We start from the raw sequence: 27,362 nt of genomic DNA, 5'->3' as shown, positions 1-27,362 counted from the left end.
TGATCCTAATATCAGTTGATTGACTTTTATTAAAGGTTTAAACAAAAACGGAAATTAGTTTTATTTTTGTTTTTATTTAAAACAAACGTACATTACCTCTTATGACTCTTGCACAATGAACCTAAATTAGTTTTTTTATCACTGGAGGTGATAATTCGTAAAGAAACGCGGATTTCTTTAATTTTGACGTAAATTGTGAAAGAGGCAGTAAGGTACTGGTACATAATGGTAGTCTGTATTTTATGAGTCAAGTCCTATATAAAGAATAAGTAATATAAGAAGTCATAAAGTGATATATAAAATAAATATCATACCCAGAAACCTATTGCGCAAACTTTACCGCAACGTCCTATTATAAAATATAAAACACTAATCGTTTGTCCTTATTGTGAACAATTTGTTTTGCTAGTATTAAGTCAACAAAACAAATCCTTAATGAGAAGTCAAAATTACCGTCGAAGGGTCAGTTGTATAGGTTCCTCATTAAACCTTAAAATTAGTAAGATCGTTTGGGGTGAGATTGATCATCAAGTTGCAATTTTATAAATTCAAATCTACCGCTCAAACCACCAGTTAGTTTCGTCAGTCAACACCATGTTTGTGTAGAGAAGACCGCATCAAATACGTAGGTGCTGATAAGCTAACATTGTTTTAGAAAATTGTCTTTTAAATTTGTGGCTGTTCTGACTGGCCTTCCTAATTTCCAGAACTTTGATTGGTAAAAGTCACATTATGGTCTAGTATTGAATAATTTGTCGATATGGCACTACTTGTTGATGTTTCCGGACGCCGTATTTCGAGATTTAGTTATTTCGGATAACACACTGTGAGGTTATACCTATATTCAAATTTACTCGGTGGGGTCAGATTGATTGCGCTTGTGGGGGGCGAATGATCAATCTCACACTGAAAGGCACGAAAAGAATTTTAGGGCGTGTTTCACGGCCTTACTGATCATGTGTGTTCCTTTTTAGAAAATAAATCATGCCACGACAATACAAAGAGAATTTAGGTGCACGAAGATATGCAGATTATGACCCAGCGACAAAAAAACGGGAGGACAAACCGTTTTCTCCGAAGAAAATTAATGAAGAAAGAGCTTTCATCAGATCTGCCAATTTGTGTGGAGAATGGGGATTCCCATTGAGTATTCTGGATATCCGGAACCTATTAAAAAATTATTTAGATATGAAAGGCCGCAAGAAAATTCAAAGACAATATGCCAGGTAAAGACTGGTTATATAGCTTGTTAGCAAGGCACAAAAATGAAATTAGGCAAAAACGTCGTGCAAATGTTTCGCGCGAAACTACAGAAGAATATTTCCAAAATTTACGCGAAACACTGAAAGACGTTCCTACTTGTAATATGTTCAACTATGACAAGACTAATTTGCAGGATGATCCCGGCAAGAAGAAAATGCTCTTCGTCAGTCTCTTTCTCATACGTCATGTGTAAGGCCGAAAAGCTATGGCAGCAGTGGGTAGAAATGGGACCTAGAGGAGAACCATGTTATAAGGAGAGGTGTTGCAGTTCGGGATCGCGGTATAACAGAACGCATCATGGGTGGATGGATGCACAAACCTTTACAGAATGGTTTGAGTCATCATTTTTGCCACATAAAAAGGTTTTCAGGACGTAAAGTTTGTCTAGAAAATGACATTGTTTTCGTCTGCCTTCCCAGGAACTGAAGCCATCTTACCCAGCCTTTGGATGTGGGATTTTTCCGGCCATTTAAGATCGCATGGAGGAACGTATTGACGAATTGGAAAGCTACACATAAACAGCAATCACGAAAAGATAAAAAGGATTTTCCTCAACTTCTGGCAACTACTCTCGTCGAAATGGGAAAAAAATCCATCAAGAATGATCTCATTAGCTCAATTCCAGCTACAGGAATAGTTCCGTTGGATCCAGAGCGCGTCCTATGCACAATTTTATTTACAACAGCAGAGATTTTTAGCAGCACCAACACGTAGAAATATTAAACGCAAGAAAGTAACGGTAAAGCCCGGCAGAAGCGTAACAGCAGGAAATGAAAGTTGAAGCGATTCGGATGCTCATGAGTCAATTATCAACGATAACTCCGATGATGAACCTTTTGAAGATGTTCAAGAGGTTGTACGACAAGAAATTGAATATTTTGAACCACGAATTGAAAATATCGCACCTGGAAAAGTTGTACTCGTGAAGATCTTAGGAGGATCTAGAAAAAAAAAATGATTTACCGCTGCACCGCAGTACTGACGTAGGAAAACAAGAGATTGAACTGTTGGGGATGAAAAGTTCTGATAAGACAAGAAAGTTATTTGCTCCCCAACCAAGAATTTGTAGCTGACATAGAAGACATTCTAGCTAACACATCATTCAATAAGTCCCGGGACTAACCCACAGGTGGCACTACAAATCGCATTTTTATATTTTTCCCTTGAAGTACCATCTTTCAAACGACAGCTGTCAAATCCTGAGCTCATTCCCTCCAATATTTTGTTTGTGAGAATTTTTTAAAACATGGAAAAAAGTGATTTTCGTGTGCTGATTAAACACTGTTTCCTGATGGGAAAAAACACCGTCCAAACAGAACAATGGCTTGAAAAATGTTACGGGGACTCTTCTCCATCGAAAACAACGATTTGTAGGTGGTTTGCTGATTTTAAACGCGGTCGTACAGACACAAATGACGCTGAACGGTCTGGACGCCCAAATTCGGCTGTTGTTCCAGAAAACATCAAAAAAATCCACAAAATGATATTGTCTGATCGTAAACTGAAAGTGAGTGAGATAGCTGAGGCCTCAAAGATATCAGAAGGTACTGTGTTAACAATTTTGCATGAACATTTGGGTATGCGAAAGCTGCTTTTGAAATGGGTGTCGCGAGTGCTCACTATTGACCAAAAACAACAACGAATTGATGATTCAGCGCTGTTTGGAGCTGTTTAACCGTAATAAAAAGGATTTTTTGCGTCGATATGTGACCATGGACGAAACCTGGATCCACCACTAGACACCTGAATCAAAACAGCAGTCATCTGAGTGGACTGGACCCGGCGAAAGCCGTCCAAAGCGACCAAAAACGCAACAATCGGCTGGCAAGGTTATGGCCTCTGTATTCTGGGATACACACGGTATGTTGTTCATTGACTATTTGGAAAAGGGAAAAACAATCAACAGCGACTACTATTGTGCATTATTGGACCGATTGAAGGATGAAATCGCACTAAAACGGCCCCATATGAAGAAGAAAAAGATTCTCTTTCATCAAGACAATGCACCGTGTCACAAGTCCATAAAAACGAAGGTCAAATTCAACGAATTGCTTCCCCACCCACCGTATAGTGCAGACCTGGCCCCCAGCGACTACTGGCTGTTTTCAGACCTCAAAAAAATGCTCCAGGGAAAGAAATATCAATCAAATGAAGAAGTCATCGCTGAAACTGAAGCGTATTTTGAGGCCAAGGAAAAATCGTTCTATAAACATGGTATAGAAAAGTTGGAATGATTGTATCACTCTAGAAGGGACTATATTGATGAATAAAGACGAATTTCATGAAAAATAATTGTTTTTCTTAGTTGGTCCCGGGATTTATTGAATGAAGTGTTATTTTACCAAGTCCTGCTGTAAATAATGTCAACCATAAAGTCACTTATTCATTCGAAAAGCAAATCGGTGTTTACGAAATGTAACAATTCCTAATTTTAATTGATATTTTAGAACTTAATATTTCCTTGTTAACAAAATTAACATAAACTTTTTTAATGACCAATTTCACCCCAAATGACGGTATTGAAGTTATAGAGCTTAACTTCAGACGAACGTTTAACTATATAACCTATAAAACTGGCGCTTAGAGTAGTTATGTTCACGAACAAAATAAAACAGAACAAATCTATCGTAAACTCTCGGCAAATATATAAATCGCAAAGTTACAACTGCTTATATTCAATACAATCACGCACCATTTTCACAAAACTGTTCCGCTAATACTAGCACATCCCATCAGGTGGAGCAGAGTCCTTTTAATATCCGAATAAATAATGTAATTTATTCTATATTATTTCTAAATATTGAAGAACGTACCTGATTTTCCCTGTGAATATTGTGAGGTACAAAGGGGTTAGACACCTGGGGAAGCAAGGGTGGAATGGCACCTAGTTCGTTGAAATGTGACAATTGCTCAGTCAGTTCGATCGTACCCTGTTCTACTACGGTCAGTATGGCCCACATTGGATCTGAAATTAACAATGTGTGAATATAGAATAAAATAGAAAAATATTTATTGAATGAACATATTATTGAAAGTAACAATCACTGCGCTATTCTCGCATTTTCTTATGTAATAAATTAATATACATGTTTCGAAATGCCGCTTTGTTACACGTTAACATCCAGAATTCAGTAAGCACACTATCTGGTAAGGAAAACTCCTTTTAAATTTCTCAGTTTGATGTAGTGGTATGTTAAATCTTACAACATTTCTTAGGTCTAAATTATGAATATCTTGTCTTGTCTTAAAAATATCTATTTTTTTTAAGATTGATTTATTTATTTTTTCTTTTTGCGCAAATTAAAATTTATAAGGGATGCCAGGGATTTTAGATTTGTCAGACATATACAGGGTGGTCCAGTTTTTAGTGTCAATAATTCACCATTTGATAGCTAATCAAGAAATAAGTTGACTTGCATTATGTCACTTTTCTGAAAAAGGTTTCCTAAAGAAGATACAGTCCTCCAAATTTCAATTTAAAAAATCGTTTTATAGTTTAAAACTGAATATCCAAGACTTGTGAAAGTCCAAATTTGTACTGAATAGTCTAAAAACTGTTTTACTACTAGGAATGGTCTTATGATTCGCTTTCTCAGACTGCCATCCTGGTTGAGTGTCTGAAACTGGCATTCAAGAACTAAAAAAAGTCCGGAAATCAAGACAAAGATTGTATTGTGCATGAAACTCATTTTTTACTACTAAAAATAGTATAAAAGATGACTTTTAATGCTAGAACGGACCTTACTAGGACTAAAGAGAGTCCAAAAGTATATTTTCAAGACTTTAATTGGTGTACAACTGAATTTTCTGGACTGGACAGCAAGTCTAGAAGTAAATTAAATTTTCGGACTATTTTATTTCTAAAAATTAGTTTTCAAGACTATTATTGTAGCATTTGGTTTTTTACTTTTATTACTGAAGAAACTTGACTTTTGGAAATAGTCTTAAACTCGATTTTTCAGTCTTAAAAAGCACTAAAAACAGTCTGAATTTCTTACAGGTGCTACAATTTATTGCACCTATAAGTGTAGAAGTCAATTTAATAGTGAAGAAGCTTGAAATAACATTTTCCAGATTATGGTCAGTGGACAAACTGGCTTTTAGGCCTGATAAGTCAAAAACTTTGTAAAGATAGTCTTGAAACTCGATTTGAGGCACTGAAACAGCCTTAAAACACTAAAAACAGTCTAGTTTATTAAGAAATACCCGAATTTTTAGTACTGAGGTGTCTAGAAGTCGATTTAATAGTGACAAAGCTTGGAATGCTATTTTAAGTCTATGAAGAATGTAAAAATTGTTTTTTAAGTTTGCTATGTCAATAACTTGGTGAAGATAGTCTTGAAACTTGATTTTCCAAGCTGAAAGCAGTTTTGAAGCACTAAAAATAGTCCAGAATTCGAAGAAAATGAAAAGCAAAGTAAAAAGCACGAAAAGTTCGTTTTCAAGACAATTTTCATGAATCTAATGTTATGATGATGATGTCCTGCATCTAAGACTACTTTCAAGACTAAAATATTGAAATTTGTCTTCAAATTATGAAAACTTACTTCAAATGCAAATTTTAAGCTTCTGATGTCACTTTTCATTAGTTCAGTTACATTTTGGGGTTCAAGTCAATTTTTAAGGTTTAAATGTATGAATTTGTAGTATTAATAAATTCTTGAAAAAGTAGTTTTTATGTCTACAAGTCAATTTTTAGTATTAAAGTTTCTCGATTTGCATGAAAACTGGTTACAAACACAACTTTTAAGCTTCTGAAATGTTTATCTTTTCTAATTCAATTTTCAAAACTAAAGTCTTTTAGTTTGCCTGGAAACTATGAAAACTGGCTACAATAATATTTTTTCTTAAGTGAATCTTCCGTTTCCAAGACAATTTTTAAGTTGGGTTGGGTTAGTTTTGGGTCTTTGAACGTAATAACGTGTAATAAAGTGCTTGTTCCAAATTTGATCAATATTTCTCCAACGGTCTGACAGTTATGACAAAAAAAACGATTTTTTAAACAGAAATTTGAAGGATTGTATTTTCCTTAAGAGGCACTTTTCAGGAAAATGGCATAATGAATGTCAACTTATTTTTTAATTGGCTATGAATTGGTGAATTATTGACATTTAAAACTGGACCACCCTGTATATCTAATTTTCTTGCGAAGCTAAAGCTGCGGACTGATGGAAGAATAGCTTGTAGAAAGCTTCAAACAGTTAATACACCTTGCGTAAAAGGCTGGCTGGAAATACGATAGTTTTGGCCCCGTCGTTTAATGTTCGAGAACTAAAGCTAAGGAGGGTGTAATTTGCATTGGGCAGTTCCAGTCAGGTACCAATTGGAAGCATTTGTTGCTTCTTAAGCAAACTAGTTGGGAACGCTGCAGAGCTGTCTAAGAGATTTCATCTTTGAAGAGCTAGAGAGTGAGCTGATTGCTGCTGTTTAAAAGCGATACTGATACCCCGACGATGTTGTGAGCGAATTTCAGAAAACCTGAAGTAGGAGTCATAGTGCAACACATCACGTGATCTGTAGACGTTTTGTTTCTTGGACTAATTCCGTAACCATGTCAGAGACAGTAAGTAATTAGGCTAATATACAGTAGTTCATATATCTGCAATCGTTTCTGGTATCCGATCTATTCATTTAGTAGTAGTGGTAGTCATGTAGTATGATGTATGTAAACATTGAGCGCCAAACAATTACCCTGTTAGTGTCTGAATAGAAGAGTTACTGTAGTAAAGTAGTTAGGTTAGTTTTGTTTTAGGTTTAGTTATTTCTCCATTTATAAAATAACTTGGCATCCCTGGGATCTTTTTTTTTGTAGTTTTTATTTGAAAGAATGGATATTAATCAAGATAATCGCGCTCGAGAGTTTCGATGACATAATATTGCAATTAGACAAATCACTAGAATTGTGTCGTCCAACGGTTCAAGAAATCCTTGGAACGATCCAGTCCCGAGAGTGATTGTCTTAACAGTCTGGCAGTAAGATAATTTGTCAAGTACACTCTGGTTGTTTATTTCTAAGTATAGAATAGACAAACATCGCAAAATGTAGACCTACTCGCAGGTTGTATTTCAAGATATTGTCTTGCATATACAGAGTCATTCACGTTATTCGACACGGAAGATTATGACTAAACTACTCACTTTCAAAAAAGTTTTGGTTCTGGGATGGATTGAAATATTTTCAAGATGTATCGGTTGTCCCCAATGCAGAAAAAGTACCAAAGTCATGTTTTTTTTTTCAAATGAAACACCTAGTATATTACTTTATTTTCAGAATCTACGTTGAAAATAAAAGGTACTTTCATTGAGGTTTGATAGATCTAAACTTTTTACAAAAAAAAAAGTTAAAATTAACAATTAGTCCGGTTTTTAGGTAAAATGCTCCAACAGAGTATATTGGGGATATTGTCTAGTTGGTCTTGTGAGGGAGAGGAGGTTTATTATTGTCCAGTTGTGGGGGTTGCCTCTAGTTTCGTTAATCGTTCTGTTATTTTTGTCATTTGTGTCCGTTCGTAGAGTAATTCGTTAGATGGGTTATGTAGCGGGTTTCGAGGATGTCTAATCTTGGTTATTAGTCTAAGTGCAATTTGTTCTGTAGTTTGTATGTGTTTTTTGTTTTGCTGGTCGCATTAACTCTTAGTATGTGTCCGTAGTCGAGTAGAGGTCTACAAATAGATTTGTATACCTCTGTTCTTGTACGTAAAAGCTCTGAAATGTTTAGTTTTTGTTTAATAATTTCAGTTCTCACGTTTTGTAAATTTCAGTTTTTGATCAAGTGTTATCCCTAAGTATTTTATTTCTTGTCTTGGTGTAGTTACGTTACCGTCTTATTGTAGGAGAGTTGTCTTTTATTTTGTGATTTGGTAAGAGTAGTTGGTTTTTCGTGGGGTTTGGTGTTAATCCCCATTTGTAGAACCATGCCGTCGTGTTGTCTGTTAATGTCTGAAGCTCCTCTATAGATTTTGCCGTAGTTTTGGAATGAACATGAGTGCAGTATCGTCAGCATATTGTAGAAAGTAGTCATGCTTGCTTATGTAGTTTTTGTCAAGTAGATTGTGGTTGTACATGTCATGGCAGTAGATATTGTAGGATGATAAAGGCGACTCTTGTGGTAGTCCTTGTTAAGGAAGAAAAGGAAAGGAAAGGGTGTTGTCTATACGTATTTCTAGTTGCCTATTTTCCAGTAAGTTTCTAAAAATGTGGATTAGGTATTTAGGTGTGTTCAGTTTGTGTAGTTTGTATAGTAGTCCTTTGTGCCATAGGCTGTCAAATGCTTTACTGATGTCCATAAAGACACATGTTGATTTCTTGTTTTCAAGATGCGTAGTTTGAATGTTGTTAGTTAGAATGAACAAGAGGTGAACAGTTGAGTGCTTAGGTTTAAATCCGATTTGGTATGGCGGTATGTGTTGTCCAATTAAGTTTTGTAGTCTATTCTTTATAATATTTTCAAACATTTTGCTCAGTACAGGAAGTAGTGTAATGGGTCTAAAGTTTTGTACTTGTGTGTTGTTTAGTCCCGTTTTTGGGATGGGAATGATTATTCCCGTTTTCCAAGTTTCTGGTATTTTTTATGCATTTATTGAATAAGTTAAGTATAATTTTGTGAGTTTGTGGAGCAAAATTTTACTTTTTATATTGTCTTTTCCTGGTGCTGTGTTTTGTTGAAATTGCGAAAGCTCTTTGAAAATGTCTGGCAAATACGTCCGCTTTGTCTTTTTGCGACTTGTCGAAGATTTTACTTAAAATCGGAAAAATACAGATAGGCCTTAGATCGCTAATGGACCTAACTGAACTAGTCTTAGGAATAGGCCTTATTAAGGCGGTTTTCCAAACACTTGGGCCTTTCCCCAAACAGGCATTGTAAAATTCAGTGATGGCAGCAACAATAAAGTGAAAACTGAACAGGAGCATGGTATAAGACAATCCATCATCAGTAATTCGCGCGAAAGTGAATTGATTTTCAACTGCGAGTAGTGTATTGTTTATATAATAATCAAGTGTTTTCATATAAACGGCGAAAGGCACCCTCCCAACACTCTCAAAGTGGTGACTTATTATATTGACATCATGAAACTGATCAGGTATATCCTGTTTAACCTTAGAGCCGTGAACATTCCATTCTTTTAATTTTGACCAGGTCTTTTTGGAGTCATAGTTTACTTTCTGAAGGGTGAAAGCCATATAAGCTTTTTTCAGCCCTGATGGCAAAGGATAGATCATTTTTGAGGTCAAGATTAAAGTTTCTATCTTCTTGAGAAAAAGTCCTTTTATATTTATTGAAAGCTTTCCGTTTTAAACTGATAATTTGTCTTATTGTACGCGTTATGTAGGGTTTATATTTTCGTCTTAAATTTACCGTTTTCTGTTCTCTTCAATATCAATTGAAGAATGAATTTAGGAAAAGGAAGAGAAGGAATTACATTGTCTCGACTAAGAGCGGGTTAATCATAATAAAATTTATTTTGCAAATGGATGACAAAAAATAAACGTCAAGAAACAGGAAAAAACAATATTAGACCCTCTATACAGGGTGATTCACGCTAATGGTATATTAGAAGTATCTAGAGAACAAGTCAATATTTTCACTGCAATTTAGAGTGTACGATTGAATGCGCCCTTTACGGAAAAACTGTTAATAAGTCAGAAAAAGTTAGGTACAGGAAATGTATACATGGATTTGTTCTAAATTTAAGGTTCTTTTACTACCAGATTTTCGGTATTTGAACGTTTCAAGGCTGTACTACACAGGGTGAACAAAAAAAAAGGTTTTTTTAAGTTACAAATAAAAAAAAAAAAACACATTTTTTAGGTGCCAATATAAACTGAGAAATCAGCTGTGAATTGTGGGAGTTCTTAACCTCTAAATGCTTGTAGAAGTATCTGGAAAGTTTTGAGAAGCTTCTAGACTGTTCTCGGAAGTATTTGGAAGGTTCTGAAGGCTTTTAGATGATTCCAACAGTTCTAGAATGCTTTTGAAAGCATTTGAAATGTTCTGGAAGCTTTGGAAAGGTCTTTGAGATGTTCTGAATGGTTTTGGAAGCTTCTGACAAGGATTTGATCTAAATTTAAGGTTCTTTTACTACCAGATTTTCGGTATTTGAACGTTTCAAGGCTGTACTACACAGGGTGGACAAAAAAAAGGTTTTTTTTAGATTACAAATTCTTTAAAAAAAATCATTTTTTAGGTGCCAATATAACCTGAGAAATCAGCTGTAAATTGTGAGAGTTCTTAACCTCTGAATGCTTGTAGAAGTATCTGGAAAGTTTTGAGAAGCTTCTAGACTGTTCTCGGAAGTATTTGGAAGGTTCTGAAGGCTTTTAGATGATTCCAACAGTTCTAGAATGCTTTTGGAAGCATTTGAAATGTTCTAGAAGCTTTGGAAAGGTCTTTGAGATGTTCTGAATGGTTTTAGAAGCATTTGAAAGGTTTTGGATTTGTTCTAAATTTAAGGTTTTTTCACTACCAGATTTTCAGTATTTGAACGTTTCAAGGCTGTACTACACAGGGTGAACAAAAAAAAAGGTTTTTTCAGGTTACAAATTCTTTTAAAAAAATATCATTTTTTAGGTGCCAATCTAACCTGAGAAATCAGCTGTGAATTGTGAGAGTTCTTAACCTCTGAATGCTTGTAGAAGTATCTGGAAAGTTTTGAGAAGCTTCTAGACTGTTCTCGGAAGTATTTGGAAGGTTCTGAAAGCTTTTAGATGATTCCAACAGTTCTAGAATGCTTTTGAAAGCATTTGAAATGTTCTAGAAGCTTTGGAAAGGTCTTTGAGATGTTCTGAATAGTTTTAGAAGCATTTGAAAAAATTTTGGAAGCTCTGGAAGCTTCTGACATGGATTTGTTCTAAATTTAAGGTTCTTTCACTACCAGATTTTCGGTATTTGAACGTTTCAAGACTGTACTACACAGGGTGAACAAAAAAAAGGTTTTTTCAGGTTACAAATAAAAAAAAAAAAAACATTTTTTAGGTGCCAATATAACCTGAGAAATCAGCTGTGAATTGTGAGAGTTCTTAACCTCTAAATGCTTGTAGAAGTATCTGGAAAATTTTGAGAAGCTTCTAGACTGTTCTCGGAAGTATTTGGAAGGTTCTGAAGGGTTTTAGATGATTCCAACAGTTTTAGAATGTCTTTGAAAGCATTTGAAATGTTCTGGAAGCTTTGGAAAGGTCTTTGAGATGTTCTGAATGGTTTTAGAAGCATTTGAAAGGTTTTGGAAGCTTTGGAAGCTTCTGACATGGATTTGTTCTAAATTTAAGGTTCTTTTACTACCAGATTTTCGTTATTTGAACGTTTCAAAGCTGTACACAGGGTGGACAAAAAAAAGGTTTTTTTAGGTTACAAATTCTTAAAAAAAAATCATTTTTTAGGTGTCAATATAACCTGAGAAATCAGCTGTGAATTGTGAGAGTTCTTAACCTCTGAATGCTTGTAGAAGTATCTGGAAAGTTTTGAGAAGCTTCTAGACTGTTCTCGGAAGTATTTGGAAGGTTCTGAAGGCTTTTAGATGATTCCAACAGTGCTAGAATGCTTTTGAAAACATTTTAAATGTTCTAGAAGCTTTGGAAAGGTCTTTGAGATGTTCTGAATGGTTTTGGAAGCTTTGGAAGCTTCTGACATGGATTTGTTCTAAATTTAAGGTTGTTTCACTACCAGATTTTCGGTATTTGAACGTTTCAAGGCTGTACTACACAGGGTAGACAAAAAAAAGGTTTTTTTAAGGTTACACATTCTTTAAAAAAAAAATTTTTTTAGTTGCCAATATAACCTGAGAAATCAGCTGTGAATTGTGGGAGTAATCTTAACCTGCGAATGCTTGTAGAAGTATCTGGAAAGTTTTGAGAAGCTTCTAGACTGTTCTCGGAAGTATTTGGAAGGTTTTGAAGGCTTTTAGATGATTCCAATAGTTCTAGAATGCTTTTAGAAGCATTTGAAATGTTCTAGAAGCTTTGGAAAGGTCTTTGAGATGTTCTGGATGGTTTTAGAAACATTTGAAAGGTTTTGGAAGCTTTGGAAGCTTCTGACATAGATTTGTTCTAAATTTAAGGTTTTTCACTACCAGATTTTCGGTATTTGAACGTTTCAAAGCTGTACATAGGGTGGACAAAAAAAAGTTTTTTTTTAGGTTACAAATATTTAAAAAAAAAAATGTTAGGTGCCAATATAACCTGAGAAATCAGCTGTAAATTGTGGGAGTTCTTAACCTCTAAATGCTTGTAGAAGTATCTGGAAAGTTTTGAGAAGCTTCTAGACTGTTCTCGGAAGTATTTGGAAGGTTCTGAAGGCTTTTAGATGATTCCAACAGTTCTAGAATGCTTTTAGAAGCATTTGAAATGTTTTGGAAACTTTGGAAAGGTCTTTGAGATGTTCTGAATGGTTTTAGAAGCTTTTGAAATGTTTTGGGAGCTTTTAAACCATAAAACACCGATGGATTCATTTAAAAAAAAACGGACTTTTTGCAGTTGTTTATCTGTCCGATTAAAAGGTAAATATTGTCAATATTGTAATCAATGTAAAAATCGTTGGCAGATAAGAAATGGGAAACCCCATCTCGAAAAACACCCTGATACCTAATTTCATAATTTTAAGTTTAAATTAAATTTTAAAAACTATGATTAAAAATAGATTTTTAAATTTCAACTTTGCAGCCCTGTAAGGCTAAATCGCTTTATTTTGACCTCAGCTAACTGCGGCAGAGAGTTGTAAAGACCTTTCAGGGACACCCTGTATGTTACATGAACTGTGATCAGAATGCATATTCCTGATCGTCACAAAAAACATTTAAAATGCGTAAACTTTTATATGGGACGTTTTCCAATAGATTACATAGTTTTGTAGAATATTTGGATAATTTTGTTATTGTTACATTTTTATTATAAATGAAGTCATTTACTTGTATTTTTTTTGAAAATAAAAAATTTAGTTCTAATATGTGACCAAAGACAGAATAGGTTTAGTGATGAAATTCTTGGGCTTAAGTGGCAATTAAGCACCATTCATCAGACTCAAAACTTAAATAAAGGAATTTTGAGTTACATTTAACAAAAACTGTTTCAATATGTCACTTTTTAAGTTTAAATACGCCCCTTCTACACGACAAGTTTTCACGCATGAACAATAGTTAATAATAACCAAAATAAATAAAATATGTTGTAAGTTATAAGTAAGACTAAACATACCTCCAAAATAGGAACCTGTAGGCGTGCAAGCTCTCCATTTGCTCTGGTAAATTCCTGGTATAGGCGGACTATTCATTTCTACAACAACATAAGTGCCTTGCCCAGGTTGTAGAGGGGGTAAATGCACTCTCGGTCCTCCAAAATTGTCTCCATCTGAACACTGCACATAGCAACCCACCGGCCAAGTTTCAACGCCTGAATTACTGATATGCCACGACTTCTGAAACCTACAACCCGGTTGTATGAATAAAAATTTATTTACCACACTGGCGCTATTTACCTGGTGTTGGGCTCTATATTTTCAGACTCAGAAGCATCCGGGTCGGAGACTAATGCCATCGATGGCAATACGTTAGGGGCCTCCACGTCAAGGTACGAACAAACGGCCGCTTGTAAGTTCCTTTAGGTGATCAAAATTAGCCGTGCCTAACCAAAACCTAAAAAACTGACATACCAATTGTTCATATCTAAAAAGAATTCAGCCGTTGAGTAGTTCAGATGGGAGGGGCTGCCCAGTAATTTTTGTAACTGTTTGATAAGTTCATCTTTGTCTGTTGTTCCCATACAACTGAATTGATGTAGTAGTGACTGTTCTATGTCAATAGAGTTGCTAACACCACCATCGCCGTTATCAACATCCATTTCACCCAATATTGCTGAAATACGGATAATAGTTACATGATTTATAGGACAAGTTCAGAATGTCTAATGAGTTGAAGAAATCTGGGAAATTGGAAGAGATTTTGCAGAAGGGTGTTAAAAGGCGCCAGAATTGCAATGTTTTCGTCATTCAACCAAATTATAAGTTGCCTGCTAACATTTTAGTTTACTATAGGAGTAGTAGTACATGGTGTTTTGAACACCCTATACAGGGTGCTACAAGTATGGGTATCTCGGAAACGGTAAGAGATACAGAGTTGGTTTAAATGAAGGCAAAGTTGCCCAATTTGTAGTTCAGTCCAAGGCTGTTTTATCATTTAAAAAAATCCGATTACAACTCCAGAGTATTTTCAAAAACAACGATTTTTTTAATGTAAAGATTCACTGCATAATTCTAAGATAATTGCTAGAAATTCAGTTTTTAAAAAATCAGGTAATTTAAATCAATAATAACGGTAATGTTGGGATTAATTTGAGGAGCAATCATGCAGCTTTAACTTGGAATATATATTCTTTTTTTCATATTTTAAAAAAAGTGGAACACTTAGAATTAGCAACACAGTTTTTTTATTACATTTTGTAAAATTGGAAAATAATTACAACAAAATAACAGATAATAATTGAATAACAGTGAAACCACCAATGGCTAGCTTTTTTTGTCTTATATGAAAGAAAGGAAAACAAAATTTTGAGCATATCTGAATTTTCTAGCAATTATTGGATTCATACTGTTTTGTCAAAATAGTTATCATAATAACAATTTTTTTTTTATTTTTTTTTTATTTTTTACACAAATTATGGTCATATTCAAAAAGCATACATTTCCTAAGGAAATCATATTGTTACATTGTCACTCATGTGTTTTTAAATTTGTTTATGGTGTACAAACTGTAGGAATTAGTGGGCATTACTTGGGAATTGGCAAAATTACTAAGAATAAGTGGGCATTAAATTAGTATTATTAATAAAATTGAAAAAGTCTAAGTTATCATCTACCATTGAAATATAAACATAAATAAAATAAATAATGTTTGGTAATTTCAATGAAATCCGTTGGAAAACAAGGAAAATTATGAATTTTGTATTTTACTTTCAAACATTTTTTTACTGCCTCTAGAGGCAAAACCGTACAACTAATCAATTAACTTTATAAGCCAATATAAAGCTCATTTCATTAGCTATCCATTGACATATAAAAGCTTATAGAAAGTGTAGCAAATAAGCTAGTTATTGATGAATGAACGAAAAAATGCACCAAAAAAAGTCATGACAAAATAAGTCAACTTTGACGCCCTCTAGTGGCCAAACCGTCCAACCTATTAACCCCAGTTGGGGTATTGTTAGAAAGCTCATTTCATTGGCTATGCATTGACATATAAAAGCTTATACAAAGTGCAGCAAGTAAGCTAGTTATTGACAATTGAACAAAAAAATGCACCTAAAAAGTCATGAAAAAATGAGTCAACTTTGACGCCCTCTAGTGGCCAAATCGTCCAACCTATTAACCCCAGTTGGGGTATTGTTAGAAAGCTCATTTCATTAGCTATCCATTGACATATAAAAGCTTATACAAAGTGTAGCAAGTAAGCTAGTTATTGACAATTGAACAAAAAAATGCACCTAAAAAGTCATGAAAAAATGAGTCAACTTTGACGCCCTCTAGTGGCCAAACCGTCCAACCTATTAACCCCAGTTGGGGTATTGTTAGAAAGCTCATTTCATTGGCTATGCATTGACGTATAAAACTTTACCAAAAATAGTGCAATTTTGCGAGTTTTTGAGGATTAAACAAAAGGATGCACGAGGAAAGTGATTAAAAAATTGGTCAAATTTGACGCCCTCTAGAGGCCATACTGTCTAACCTGTCAACCCAAATAGGAATATTTTTAAAAAGCTCATTTCATTGGCTATCCATTGATGTATAAAACTTTACTAAAAGTAGTGCAGTTAAGCCAGTTTTTGAGGATTAAACAAAAGGATGCACCAAGAAAGTGATAAAAAAATTGGTCAAATTTGAAGCCCTCTAGCAGCCATACCGTCTAACCTGTCAACCCAAATAGGGAAATTTTTAGAAAGCTCATTTCATTGGCTATCTATTGATGTATAAAACTTTAATAAAAGTAATGCAAATAAGCGAGTTTTTAAGGATTAAACAAAAAGATACCCCAAAAAAAACAATTTTTATACATCAATGGAAAGCTCATTTCATTGGCATCACAAACATTTTTTGACTGATTAAAGGCAAAGTTGTTTTTGCAAATGACAATTTTCATAAGGGTCCAATTTGCCTGAAACACTGGCACTGTCCTAATGGGTTTTGCGGGGTAGGTTGGTCAGTTAGTGCAAGCAAAATCGACCTTAATGATTGTCTTTCTACAGTTTTTCTACTACCCTAGATTTGACAGTCATTGTGTTTACAGTTTACAGTGTCTATCTCATCTGACCTCATTCTGACAAAATGAGTGTTACTACAGCAAACTCCCCATAAAAACTATGACCAAACTTTGCCATATAAACAACAACAATTAAGTGTTTAAATCACAGAAATGTAGGCATAGCCATTTGATGATTTGGTCTAATATCACTCAGGAGATTCCTAAAATATATTAAAATCAAAATACCCCAACCTAATATTATCACAAAGAAAAGATAATCGAAAGTGACTAAAATCATAAAGTAACATTTATTCAATGAAACAAGTTGTACTAAATGTCTGGGGAGTAGGTACTCTCAGAATGTCTTACTTAAGACAAAGATGACCAGGTTGTTTTGAACAACAAAAATGTCTTTAATCTGAATAGATTATTTCTTTATGTAAGGAGGCTATTACATTCTTCAAGTACAAAGAAGTCATTTAAGAACAATTCACTACAAACTATAAACATTAATTACCTAAATTACTTTTGTTCAATTACATACCTTGTATTTACTATTTATACTGAATCCTAATCAATAATCCATCTATTCTGGAATGACCACACTCAATTAGTGGGACTATGATCTTTATTGCAATGTAAACTATGATTTGCAGTATTTATATTTTGAAGACAATAAAAGAAACCACACTGCTAGTCAGAAAGTTCTTGTTTGTTTCCATTTATGAGTTGAGAAGGCAATACAAAAGAATTTGAAAATCAAACGAGTTTACTTACCTATAATTAATCTAACAGAAAAATGATCTCCTTGGAGTGAAAAGGGGCTTGTTTTTAGGATTGGATTTTTGGAAAAACTGTAAAAAACTGAAAATTATAATAATTTACTGCTCAGTGCAGTGCTCACACAAAAATATTGAGGCCATGTGACAGAATGACAGTATAGAAAAGTGACAAGTGATAACCTGACAGTTGACATTCACAGCTTTGTTAATGCTCCTGGAGCGACCAAATCGTGTTGACGTCACTATTACGTAATGTCACACCTGATCAAATGAAATGTTTTATAAAATTTCGTCATCGTGACGTCACATCAACCGGTGCCGCCATGCTATTGTAGCAAAACGAACTAAGAATTTGTCTGTCAAACATCAAAACAAAGTCATATTATTAAAAGTCAAAAACACTACGTCATACTTTATTTTTATTCATTTACCTATCATTTTATTATTGTGTTTTGTGATTGTGATTCATGATTCATTCTTTTTGTTTGCAGTAGAAATACTGGGTAAATTGATAATTTGCTGGTACTGTCATTTATTAATTAATCGTGATTTAGAAGTGCTTAAACATGGCCGATTTACTTTCGGTACCATTGAAAAAACCTAGTGATGTGGACGTTAGTACCCCCTTAAAGAACCTTATCCAGTCTCGATATAGTACGGCTGATAATCCGGAAAACTGTACAGAAGCCGTGAATGAATTCGCGAAAATCAGAAGTAATGCCATTTGGAAGGCTTTCGAGAAATACGAAAGTTCATTGGAGATTATTTATGGGTAGGACTGTCATATGAATGTATTGTTACAATTTGTGATGCTTGAATGCAATGGTTTTAATTTTCTAGGTACTATGACCAGTTATCAGCATTGGAAGGCAAAATTCCAGCACAAGAGTTGCAAGTACCCTTCAAGTGGAAAGATGCATTTGATCGGGGAAATATTTTTGGACATAAAGCCAGCTTAAGTAAGTACATTGCATTGTTTTCAGTTTTGAATTTTTTAGTATTAAATAAGGCCTAACAAGAAACTGGAAATCATTTATAAACTTGTGTGTGTCTAAAATAACTGCTACTTAAACAATAAACATATTCAGATTAGAATAAACTAAAATAGACATATTAGGAAATTAAGTATAAGATGACATGTATTTGGGATTTTTCTGATTACTCATCTGATCAAATGTCCATTAATTAAGAAGACTTCACTTGGTCAAATCAATAATAAAAATGGTTGTTCACAAAACCTTTTATCCACAATTGGCTTTGTAATGTTTGTTTACTCCTACTAATGATGGGCAATATTGAATTTACTATGACTGATTATTCTTCAATTTTACCAGTAAATTCTAATTTGACCAGTAAGTTTATGGGTCTAATTGAAATTTGCTGAATTTTCTTCTGTCATTAATTTGAAAAATCAGAGTCACTACACTTTTCATACACCCCCTGTATAGTAGCGGCAGTGATGGACTGTGAAAATTCCAGAGATGATTCAAATTTTTCGTAGTTTTCACCATTTCTGAGTTAGCTAGCAAAAACTGGTTTGGTGCAACAAATTTTCAAATTAGTTGAAATTGTGGTTTGAAATTTGAGCACCCTGTAACTCGGTTACTTTTGGGAGTTTGGGGAGGTTGAACCACTCAAAATAACCGTCTTGAGCTCCTCTTTATGTTGGTGTAAAGCAAAAAATGCTATCAGAAAAATTGGGTACAGGGTGACCAAAAACAGTCAATCACCATAAATTTCATACACATCCTGTATGAATCCTGTATACTGAAAGCAAAAAACGGTCCTGCAAACTTACGGTGCTGAGTTAAGGAGTTGATTAGGAACATTTTTGGTCTCTTGCAAAATTTTCGTAACTTTCACCGTTTTTAGAAGTTCAGGGTGGTTTAACCACTTAAAAGAACCGTTTTGAGTTCCTTATTCCAGCGGTGTGTAGAGTAAAAAATTGTATCTTAAAAATTGCCTACAGGGTGACAAAAGTAGTGGACCAACATACTTTTCTTCACATACCGTTTCAGCAAAAACGGTTCTGCAAACTTATGGTGCTGAGTTAAGGAGTTGATTAGGAACATTTTTGGTCTCTTGCAAAATTTTCGTAACTTTCACCGTTTTTGAGTTATTTAGGAAAAACTGGTTTGGTGCAACAAATATTTAAATCAGCTTAAATTTGTACTCTGAACACAGTTTAAATGACAGTCAGGGACAAAATTGCCTGTAAAACTCACTTAAAGTAAGAATAGTTCACAGTTTAATAGCTCCATGGAGTTAAACAATAAAAATACAGTTTTATAGCTTCACGGTGTAGCTTATGACAGTTGTCACTCTTCTGAATACTTCTGGTAGACCAATTGAGGTCTTAAATACACTGTTTAATACTGCATCTGTTAAAATCCTTCTTATAAAGGTATGAAAGTCAATTCTTGTATTTTATACTAGCTAGTTTTCAAGTAAGTTTTACAGTTTAATAGCTTCATGAAGCAAATTTGAACAGTGTATGATTTACTGTTTTACAGCTTTATGGCATTGATTTTGACAGTTGTCACTCTTCTGATAGACCAAGTGAGGTCCTAAATAGACTGTCAAACACTGCATTTTCCATGGGCAATCATTTAGGAGGAAGAAGGAATTTTAGTGGATTTAGAAAAAGCATTTGATGTGTTCTCTCATGTGTCTGTCATCTTTGTAATAGTTAGACTGTGCTAATTTGCATCTAATCTGTCACATTCAAATCTTGCCATAGTTTAATCGTTAAAGCCAATTTGAGAGTTGTCAAGAGCGCAGCAGAAAGCAAATTAGGTATATTTTAGTTAGCTCAAAATGTACCCAAGTTTCAAATGGATAACAGGCGATTTTGTCCCTGACTGTCCTTTAAACTGTGTTCAAATTTCAGACCACAATTTCAACTAAATTGAATATTTGCTGCATAAAATCGGTATTTCCTAAATAACTCGAAAACAGTGAAAGAAAAGAGACCAATCCCAGAGTTGACCAGAGAACCAAATGTTCCTAATCAACTTCTTTATACAGCATGTACAAGAAAAGTGTGATGGGTCACTATTTTTGTCACCCTGTACGCAAAAGGTAGAATTTTTTACTTTACACCATTGGAAAGAGGGGCTCAAAACGGTTCTTTTAAGTGGTTGAACCACCATGAACTCCCAAAAATAACTGAGCTACAGGGTGCTCAAATTTCAGACCACAATTTCAACTAAATTGAATATTTGCTGCATAAAATCGGTATTTCCTAAATAACTCGAAAACAGTGAAAGAAAAGAGACCAAAAATGTTCCTAATCAACTTCTTTATACAGCATGTACAAGAAAAGTGTGATGGGTCACTATTTTTGTCACCCTGTACGCAATTTTTAAGGTAGAATTTTTTACTTTACACCATTGGAAAGAGGGGCTCAAAACGGTTCTTTTAAGTGGTTGAACCACCATGTACTCCCAAAAATAACTGAGCTACAGGGTGCTCAAATTTTAGACCACAATTTCAACTGATTTGAATATTTGTTGGAGCAAACCAGTTTTTGCTAAATAACTCGAAATCAGAGAAAGTTACGAAAAATTTGTAGGAGACCAAAAATGTTCCTAATCAACCCAGCACCGTAAGTCCGCAGAATTGTTTTAGCTTCCAGTCCAGTATACAGGGTGTGTGGGAAGGAAAGTATGGTGGTTCACTACTTTTGTCACTCTGTACGCAATTTTAAATGTAGAATTTTTTACTTTACACCGTTGGAAAGAGGAGCTCAAAACGGTTCTTTTAAGTGGTTGAACCACCCTGAACTCCAAAAAATAACTGAGTTACATGGTGTTCAAATTTCAAACCACAATTTCAACTGATTTGAATATTTGTTGGAGCAAACCAGTTTTTGCTAAATAACTCGAAATCGGAGAAAGTTACGAAAAATTTGTAGGAGACCAAAAATGTTCCTAATCAACTCAGCACCGTAAGTTCGCAGAATTGTTTTTGCTTCCAGTCCCGTATACAGGGTGTGTGCGAAGGAAAGTATGGTGGTTCACTACTTTTGTCACTCTGTACGCAATTTTTAAGATATAATTTTTTACTCTACACCACTGGAAAGAGGAGCTCAAAACGGTTCTTTTAAGTGGTTGAACCACCCTGAAGTCCCAAAGATAACTGAGTTACAGGGTGCTCAAATTTTAGACCACAATTTCAACTGATTTGAAAATGTATTATATTAAACCAGTTTTTGCTAGATAACTCAGAAATGGTGAAAGTTACGACAAATTTAGAAGAGAGCAAAAATGTTCGTAAAGACCTGCTAAACTCATCCTTGGAAGGTCCATAGTCTGTCAGTGCCACTACTATACAGGGGGTGCATGAAAATTGTAGTGATTCAGATTTATGACTTGTTTAGACCGAGAGAGATTTGCTGAAATATCTAAGAAACGGTGCACAATAGGAATAGGAAAGTATTAAGAATAATCATTAGCGTTCTTGCGAGGAATTCTAAAATAAGTTTAGAAACAGGGTGTTTCATTTGAAAATCAAAAGTTAGTGTTTTTTCCGACTGACCTGGCAACACCGCACATTACAAAATATTCTAGGCCTACACACCAAATTACTACTTCCAATATACCATCACGGTGAATCACCCAGTATCACAATACACAAACTTTTGAGAAAAATAAAATCAGCAGTTTTCGAAATATTTACAATATTCCAGACTTTTTAGACACCCATTTTTGTGATATTTATGTGATAAAATTTGTAATTATTTTTTTTCAGCAATTTCATCTCTAAGTTTTGAAAAAGTCTGTGTCCTTTTCAATATTGCTGCTCTTCAAAGTGCAGTAGCAGCTGCGCAGAGCACTGAAAGTGATGATGGACTTAAGTTGGCTGCCAAATTATTACAGGTATTTGTTTAAATCCTTATTAAACAATATTTTCTTGATTTTAAAGCTGACTTCTGACTATTTCTTGGGTTCTTTCTCCACAAAATGACAGAGGTTCAATAACTTAACTAAAAACTAATTAAAAACTCTTTGTTCAACCTTGATAGAGTATGTTTTTGTTTTGTCATGTTGTTTGCGTTGTAGCAAGCAGCCGGGATTTTCAATCATCTTAAATCCACTGTAATGCTGTCTATTCAACAAGATCCTACTCCTGATTTAAACCCAGATACTTTAGGAGCTTTATCGCAATTGATGTTGGCTCAAGCACAAGAAATGTTTGTTCACAAAGCAATCCATGGTAAGAGGACTTTATTAAATAGATACATAAACATATCTGCTTGTCTATTTACAGATAATATGAAACCTTCTATTGTCGCGAAATTAGCAGCTCAAGCTGATGACTTGTACGCTGAATGTTTAAAGACTCTTCAGAGGGATAATTTGAGGTCAATCTGGGACAAAGATTGGATTTCAGCGGTAAGTAAACTAACTTATTGATTGCTGGATTATTAGTTTTCAGAGTGTACATAATATTAGTTTGTCCTGTACAGGGTGCTGCATTTTCGATGGTTTTACGGGGTACAGAGAAAACGGTAATAGATAGAAAAAAAGTAGCATACGTGTTCTGATCTCTTTTTCTGAGCTGAGATGGCGAAAAGTGGGCGGCGCAAACTTGTTTTGTTTCAAAGATACGGGGGGTTTTCGAAAATTGGTAATTTTTGAACCTCTTCTGTATTTCAGTTGCTCTTAAAGTTATCAAAAAAGGAAGAACGGTTTCCGGTAGAAGTTTTCATATAGAATCCAATGGCGTAGTCAGTTTTTTCTATTCCGTTTAGTTTCTGACATATGACAGTAAGTTACATTTTTTTAAATGGAACATCTTATATATTTTTACGTCATTTATATCTGTTGATTTTTACCTTTTCAACGGTGTATTACAACATAGAAGTTTGTAGAGGTTAATCCTGTTATTTAAAAAAAAGGCCAATATCAAAAATACCAAACAAAATCGGAAATCATATAAACTAACACATCAGAAAATTAAATATTTTTAATAAATCTTATTAAAAATCTAAGTTACAAACAGTTCTACCGTCACTTTAATAAGAAAAGACGCCATTTCTATTTTCTACTATTTTTAAGGTAGAAGTTGAAAAAACTGTTTATAAACGACATGTAACATGTTAATAAGAACATAGCCAAATTTTATTTCGACTGTGGGTATTTTTATAAATATTATTTAGCACTTTTTTGTTAAGGCTTTTTTTCTAATTACCAAGATTACAAGAACGTTTACAAATTTATATGTTTTAATACACCGTTGAAAAAGTAAAAATCAACAGAATTAAATGAACTAAAAATATATATGATGTTCCATTTAAAAAAATATAACTTACTGTCATATGTCAGAAACTAAACGTAATAGGAAAAACTGACTACGCCATTGGATTCTACGTCAAAACTTCTACCGGAAACTGTTTTTCCTTTTTTGATAACTTTAATAGCAAATGAAATACAGAAGGGGCTCCAAAATGACCAATTTTCAAAAGCCCCCCGTATCTTTGAAACAAAAGAAGTTTGCGCAGCCCACTCTTCGCCAGTCATCTCAGCTCAGAAAAAGAGATCAGAACACGTATGCTACTTTTTTTCTATCTATTACCGTTTTCTCTGTACCCCGTAAAACCATCGAAAATGCAGCACCCTGTACAGCAATCAATTCCGGTAACGTAAGTCTCCTAAGAGTGTTATTTATCCATTTTTATCTAAAAAAAATAACTAAAGGGCATCGGTAAAGCCAAACGTCTTATGGCATTTTATGACAATCCACATTTGCTAGAATGTGTGAAAGTCAATATAATTTTAATAGTAGGTCAATTAAAAATTTTAGAAGCATTTTAACAAAATGCTAAATTTATCCTAATTTTTAAGTCACTATTTTTCATACCTGCAAAACTTTTTTGGTGGCAAAAACAACTTTTGCACATTCCCCAAACCATTAGCTATTGAATAAAAAAAAATCACGCAAATAAGTTGTAATTTGAGTTAAAAGATTGATTTTTGAGAGATTTGGGAAATTCAAAGCCGAAATCTTGTTGTACATTTCTGTAGAAGCATCGTCGTTTAAACAGTAATGTTTGCGTTAACACTGCCGTAGTTTTGTCGACAGAAACAAAGAACTCTGTTTTTTATAAATTTTTCTACACGTAGGCCAGGCCTTACTTCAAAAACCAATGTTGTATAAAGGGTGCCCGTTTTACGAGTCTCACCATGGGGATTTCAGTTATTTGAAGAGATACAGGAAAGTTTAAATTGGGACACAATTGAGCAAATAATTTAAAAATTCTTACTACTTTCGTTGATTTATATTTTTTTACTAATTTATTTCATAAGATAACTGAAAAGAAAAATAACTTTACCATTGTAATTTTTTCTCTCTCTTCTTTTAGTTACTATCCTCAACTGTTATTTTTCTTATTGAATTTTTGCTTATTTGAATAGATGTTATTTTTCTGATTATGGTGATGTACCCTATTGTACCGTCGTACTCCTTAATGACACACTTCTTGTACAACACTGTATATTGTTTACAAACAATAAACTGACACCGACTTTTAACCTCGCTATCTGACAACTTCGACTTCACTACAACCATCAACTCAACAACTCACTAACCAGGCCTGGTTCAGCTGCTTATATAGGCTTCCATGGATTCTAGAAAGTTCCCAAATATTCATGAAATTGACTTTCTCTCTCACACTCATTAAGCTATAACATAAATCTCTCTCTATATAAGCAACGGAGCCAGGATTTTCTAGAACACAGACAAAAGAATGTAGAACGTAAACAAAGCAACGTAACATACAGGGATAACAACAAATAACTAAAGAAATCCTAACTAATAATCAAAAGTTCGCTTCGCAACACTGCCCCCCTCCTAGAGTTGATCGTCCCGATCATCAACTTCACCCGCTTTGGGTCGTCGGTAAGGTGCAAGTCGATCCAGGTGAACTATTTTCATTTTCGCCCGATGTCCTCGCTGTATTCTGTAGACGACGTCGTTCAGACGCTTTATAACGTCGTAGGGTCCCTCCCATGACCTCTGTAGCTTCGGTGACTTTCCTTTCTTTCGAGCAGGATTGTATAACCAGACCTGATCACCGGCTTGGAATCCGCTGCTGTTGGCCCTTTTGTCATATCTTGTCTTTAGTCGGTCGCTTGCAAATTTCAACTTCTGCCGGACTTCCTCATGGATCACGTGCAAGCGTTGCGCCAATTTTTCCGAATAGCTATCACAAGAGGCTGGGGGTTCTTCCGGTCCTCCAAAAAGAAGATCCATTGGCAAACGAAGCTCCCTTCCAAAGACAACACTTGCTGGTGTTTTGCCAGTGGAATCATGTACTGCCGATCGATAAGCCATCAGGAACAACGGAATGTGCTGATCCCAATCTGTCTGATTGTTATCGACGACTGTCCTTAGGTAGTTGTCTAGTGTCCGGTTGAAACGTTCCACCATTCCGTCTGACTGTGGGTGTAATGGAGTAGTTCTGGTTTTCCTAATTCCCAATCGGTCACACACTTCCGTGAATACTGCCGATTCGAAATTACGCCCTTGATCCGAATGCAGCTCCCTCGGTACTCCAAATCTGCAGAAGAAGTTGTCAACCAGAACTTCTGCTACAGTAGCGGCTTCCTGGTTTGGTATTGCGTACACTTCTGGCCATTTACTGAAGTAGTCCATTGCGACCAGGACATAGCGATTTCCGGAATTAGTTTTGGGAAAAGGTCCAGCTACATCAACGGCAATCCTCTCAAACGGAGCTCCGACATTATACTGCCTCATACATCCTCGGCTCCGAGTTTTGGGACCCTTGCTACTGAAACAGTCTGCGCAACGCCGACACCAATCTTCTACATCTGAGCGGCTTTGTAGCCAGTAGAACCTTTCCCTAACTTTATTTAACGTTTTGTTGATGCCAAAGTGCCCTCCACCAATTCCACTATGGGCTTCTTTCAGTACGTCACTAACTCGGTTTCTTGGCAGAACTACCTGTAGTCGTTCTTCTTTCCCATCCGGACTATCCCATTTTCTTTTTAGTAAATCTCCATCAATAATAAGGGACTCCCATAATGCCCAATATCCCTTTAATGTTGGAGACTTAGCGGAAATCTCCTCCCAATTTGGTCTTTCTCCACGCTCTTTCCAGTTAATTATCTGTCCTAAATCGGGGTCTTCTCGTTGATCGGCAGCCAAGTTTTCCCGATCCCATGCGATGTCATTTTTCAGAGCGATCCTTCGACAAGACTTTCCAAATTCAGCTATCTCCAGGCGTTTACAGTGATTGCAACCTTCCACACAAGGTCTTCGTGACACTGCGTCCGCGTTTCCGTGCAAACGTCCCTTTCTGTGTTCAATCTGGAAGTCATATTCTTGAAGTCTTTGCAACCATCGAGCTATTTGTCCTTCTGGATTTTTGAATTGAAATAGCCATTTCAGAGAGGCATGGTCCGTCCTTAGTCTGAATCGTTGTCCGTACAGGTATTTGTGAAACTGCTCGACTGTTTTCACTACGGCTAACAGCTCCTTCCTGGTTACGCAATAATTTCTCTCTGGCTCTCGTCCAAAGTCTGCAAAACCTCCAGTGCTTCTTCTCGAAGTGACAAAACCAAGGCAGTGGCTTTGTCACTTGATGTCCAATTGTTGGCCTCTGCGGCAGCCTCAAACTGTTTTTTGTAAACCTGCCATGAGGTCTTACCGTCGAAAACTGGTGGCTTAATATTTGAGCAGACACTAGAACTGGCGACTACGGTTGGCTTTGAAGACTTTTCCTGTAGTTTGTCAAATTCCTCTCGCAAGGTCTGAACGGTCTCCTCCATACCGCTTATCCTCTCATTTACCTTTTCTTCCAAAATTTCCATCCTGTTGTCCATTTCTCCTTTTATTTCATTTATTACTCGGTCTAATTTTTCTTCTTGTTGTTGAAACTGGTCTTTAATTTGGTCTTGGCTCACTTTCATTTCTTCGAACTTTTGGTCCTGACTTGCTTTTAACTCCTCGAACTGCTCTTGACTTATTTGGCTTGCTTTCATTTCTTCAAACTTTTGGTCTTGGCTTGCTTTCATTGCTTGAATCATCTCCATAAGTTGTTTCATTCCTTCATCCATTTTGGCGCTTTGTTGTC

At 35.1% G+C, this 27,362-nt stretch overlaps 2 protein-coding genes across 4 annotated transcripts in view; one reads left to right on the top strand and one right to left on the bottom strand.

The window, feature by feature from the left end:
• Positions 1 to 54: 54 nt before the first annotated feature.
• Positions 55 to 17,419, bottom strand: LOC145728929 (protein ILRUN). The gene is made up of 6 exons (XM_081979492.1): positions 17,259 to 17,419; positions 13,901 to 14,102; positions 13,727 to 13,846; positions 13,447 to 13,673; positions 4,077 to 4,228; positions 55 to 4,012 (listed from the first exon to the last, which is right to left on the bottom strand). Exons 2-6 carry the CDS (start codon positions 14,086 to 14,088, stop codon positions 3,983 to 3,985), a joined length of 717 nt encoding a protein of 238 aa, XP_081835618.1. The 5' UTR covers positions 14,089 to 14,102; positions 17,259 to 17,419; the 3' UTR covers positions 55 to 3,982.
• A 203-nt stretch (positions 17,420 to 17,622) lies between these two features.
• ALiX (programmed cell death 6-interacting protein-like protein AliX) overlaps positions 17,623 to 27,362 on the top strand; it is a 44,377-nt gene continuing 34,637 nt past the window's right edge. For 2 of the 3 annotated variants that reach the window (XM_081979474.1, XM_081979472.1), the window contains exons 1-6: positions 17,623 to 17,766; positions 17,818 to 18,035; positions 18,104 to 18,222; positions 22,016 to 22,143; positions 22,327 to 22,480; positions 22,535 to 22,659. In XM_081979474.1, the coding sequence (XP_081835600.1) occupies positions 17,830 to 18,035; positions 18,104 to 18,222; positions 22,016 to 22,143; positions 22,327 to 22,480; positions 22,535 to 22,659 (732 nt within the window). In that variant the 5' untranslated portion in view covers positions 17,623 to 17,766; positions 17,818 to 17,829. The remainder of the gene's footprint in view (positions 17,767 to 17,817; positions 18,036 to 18,103; positions 18,223 to 22,015; positions 22,144 to 22,326; positions 22,481 to 22,534; positions 22,660 to 27,362) is intronic. The other variant, XM_081979473.1, reaches the window with a different exon arrangement.

Source organism: Ips typographus, linkage group LG5, assembly GCF_016097725.1.
Source record: "Ips typographus isolate SLU linkage group LG5, UJ_Ityp_2.0, whole genome shotgun sequence".
NCBI lineage: Eukaryota > Metazoa > Arthropoda > Insecta > Coleoptera > Curculionidae > Ips > Ips typographus.
The sequence above is the reverse complement of the archived record's forward strand: the minus strand, read 5'-3'. Positions and strand labels throughout refer to the sequence as shown.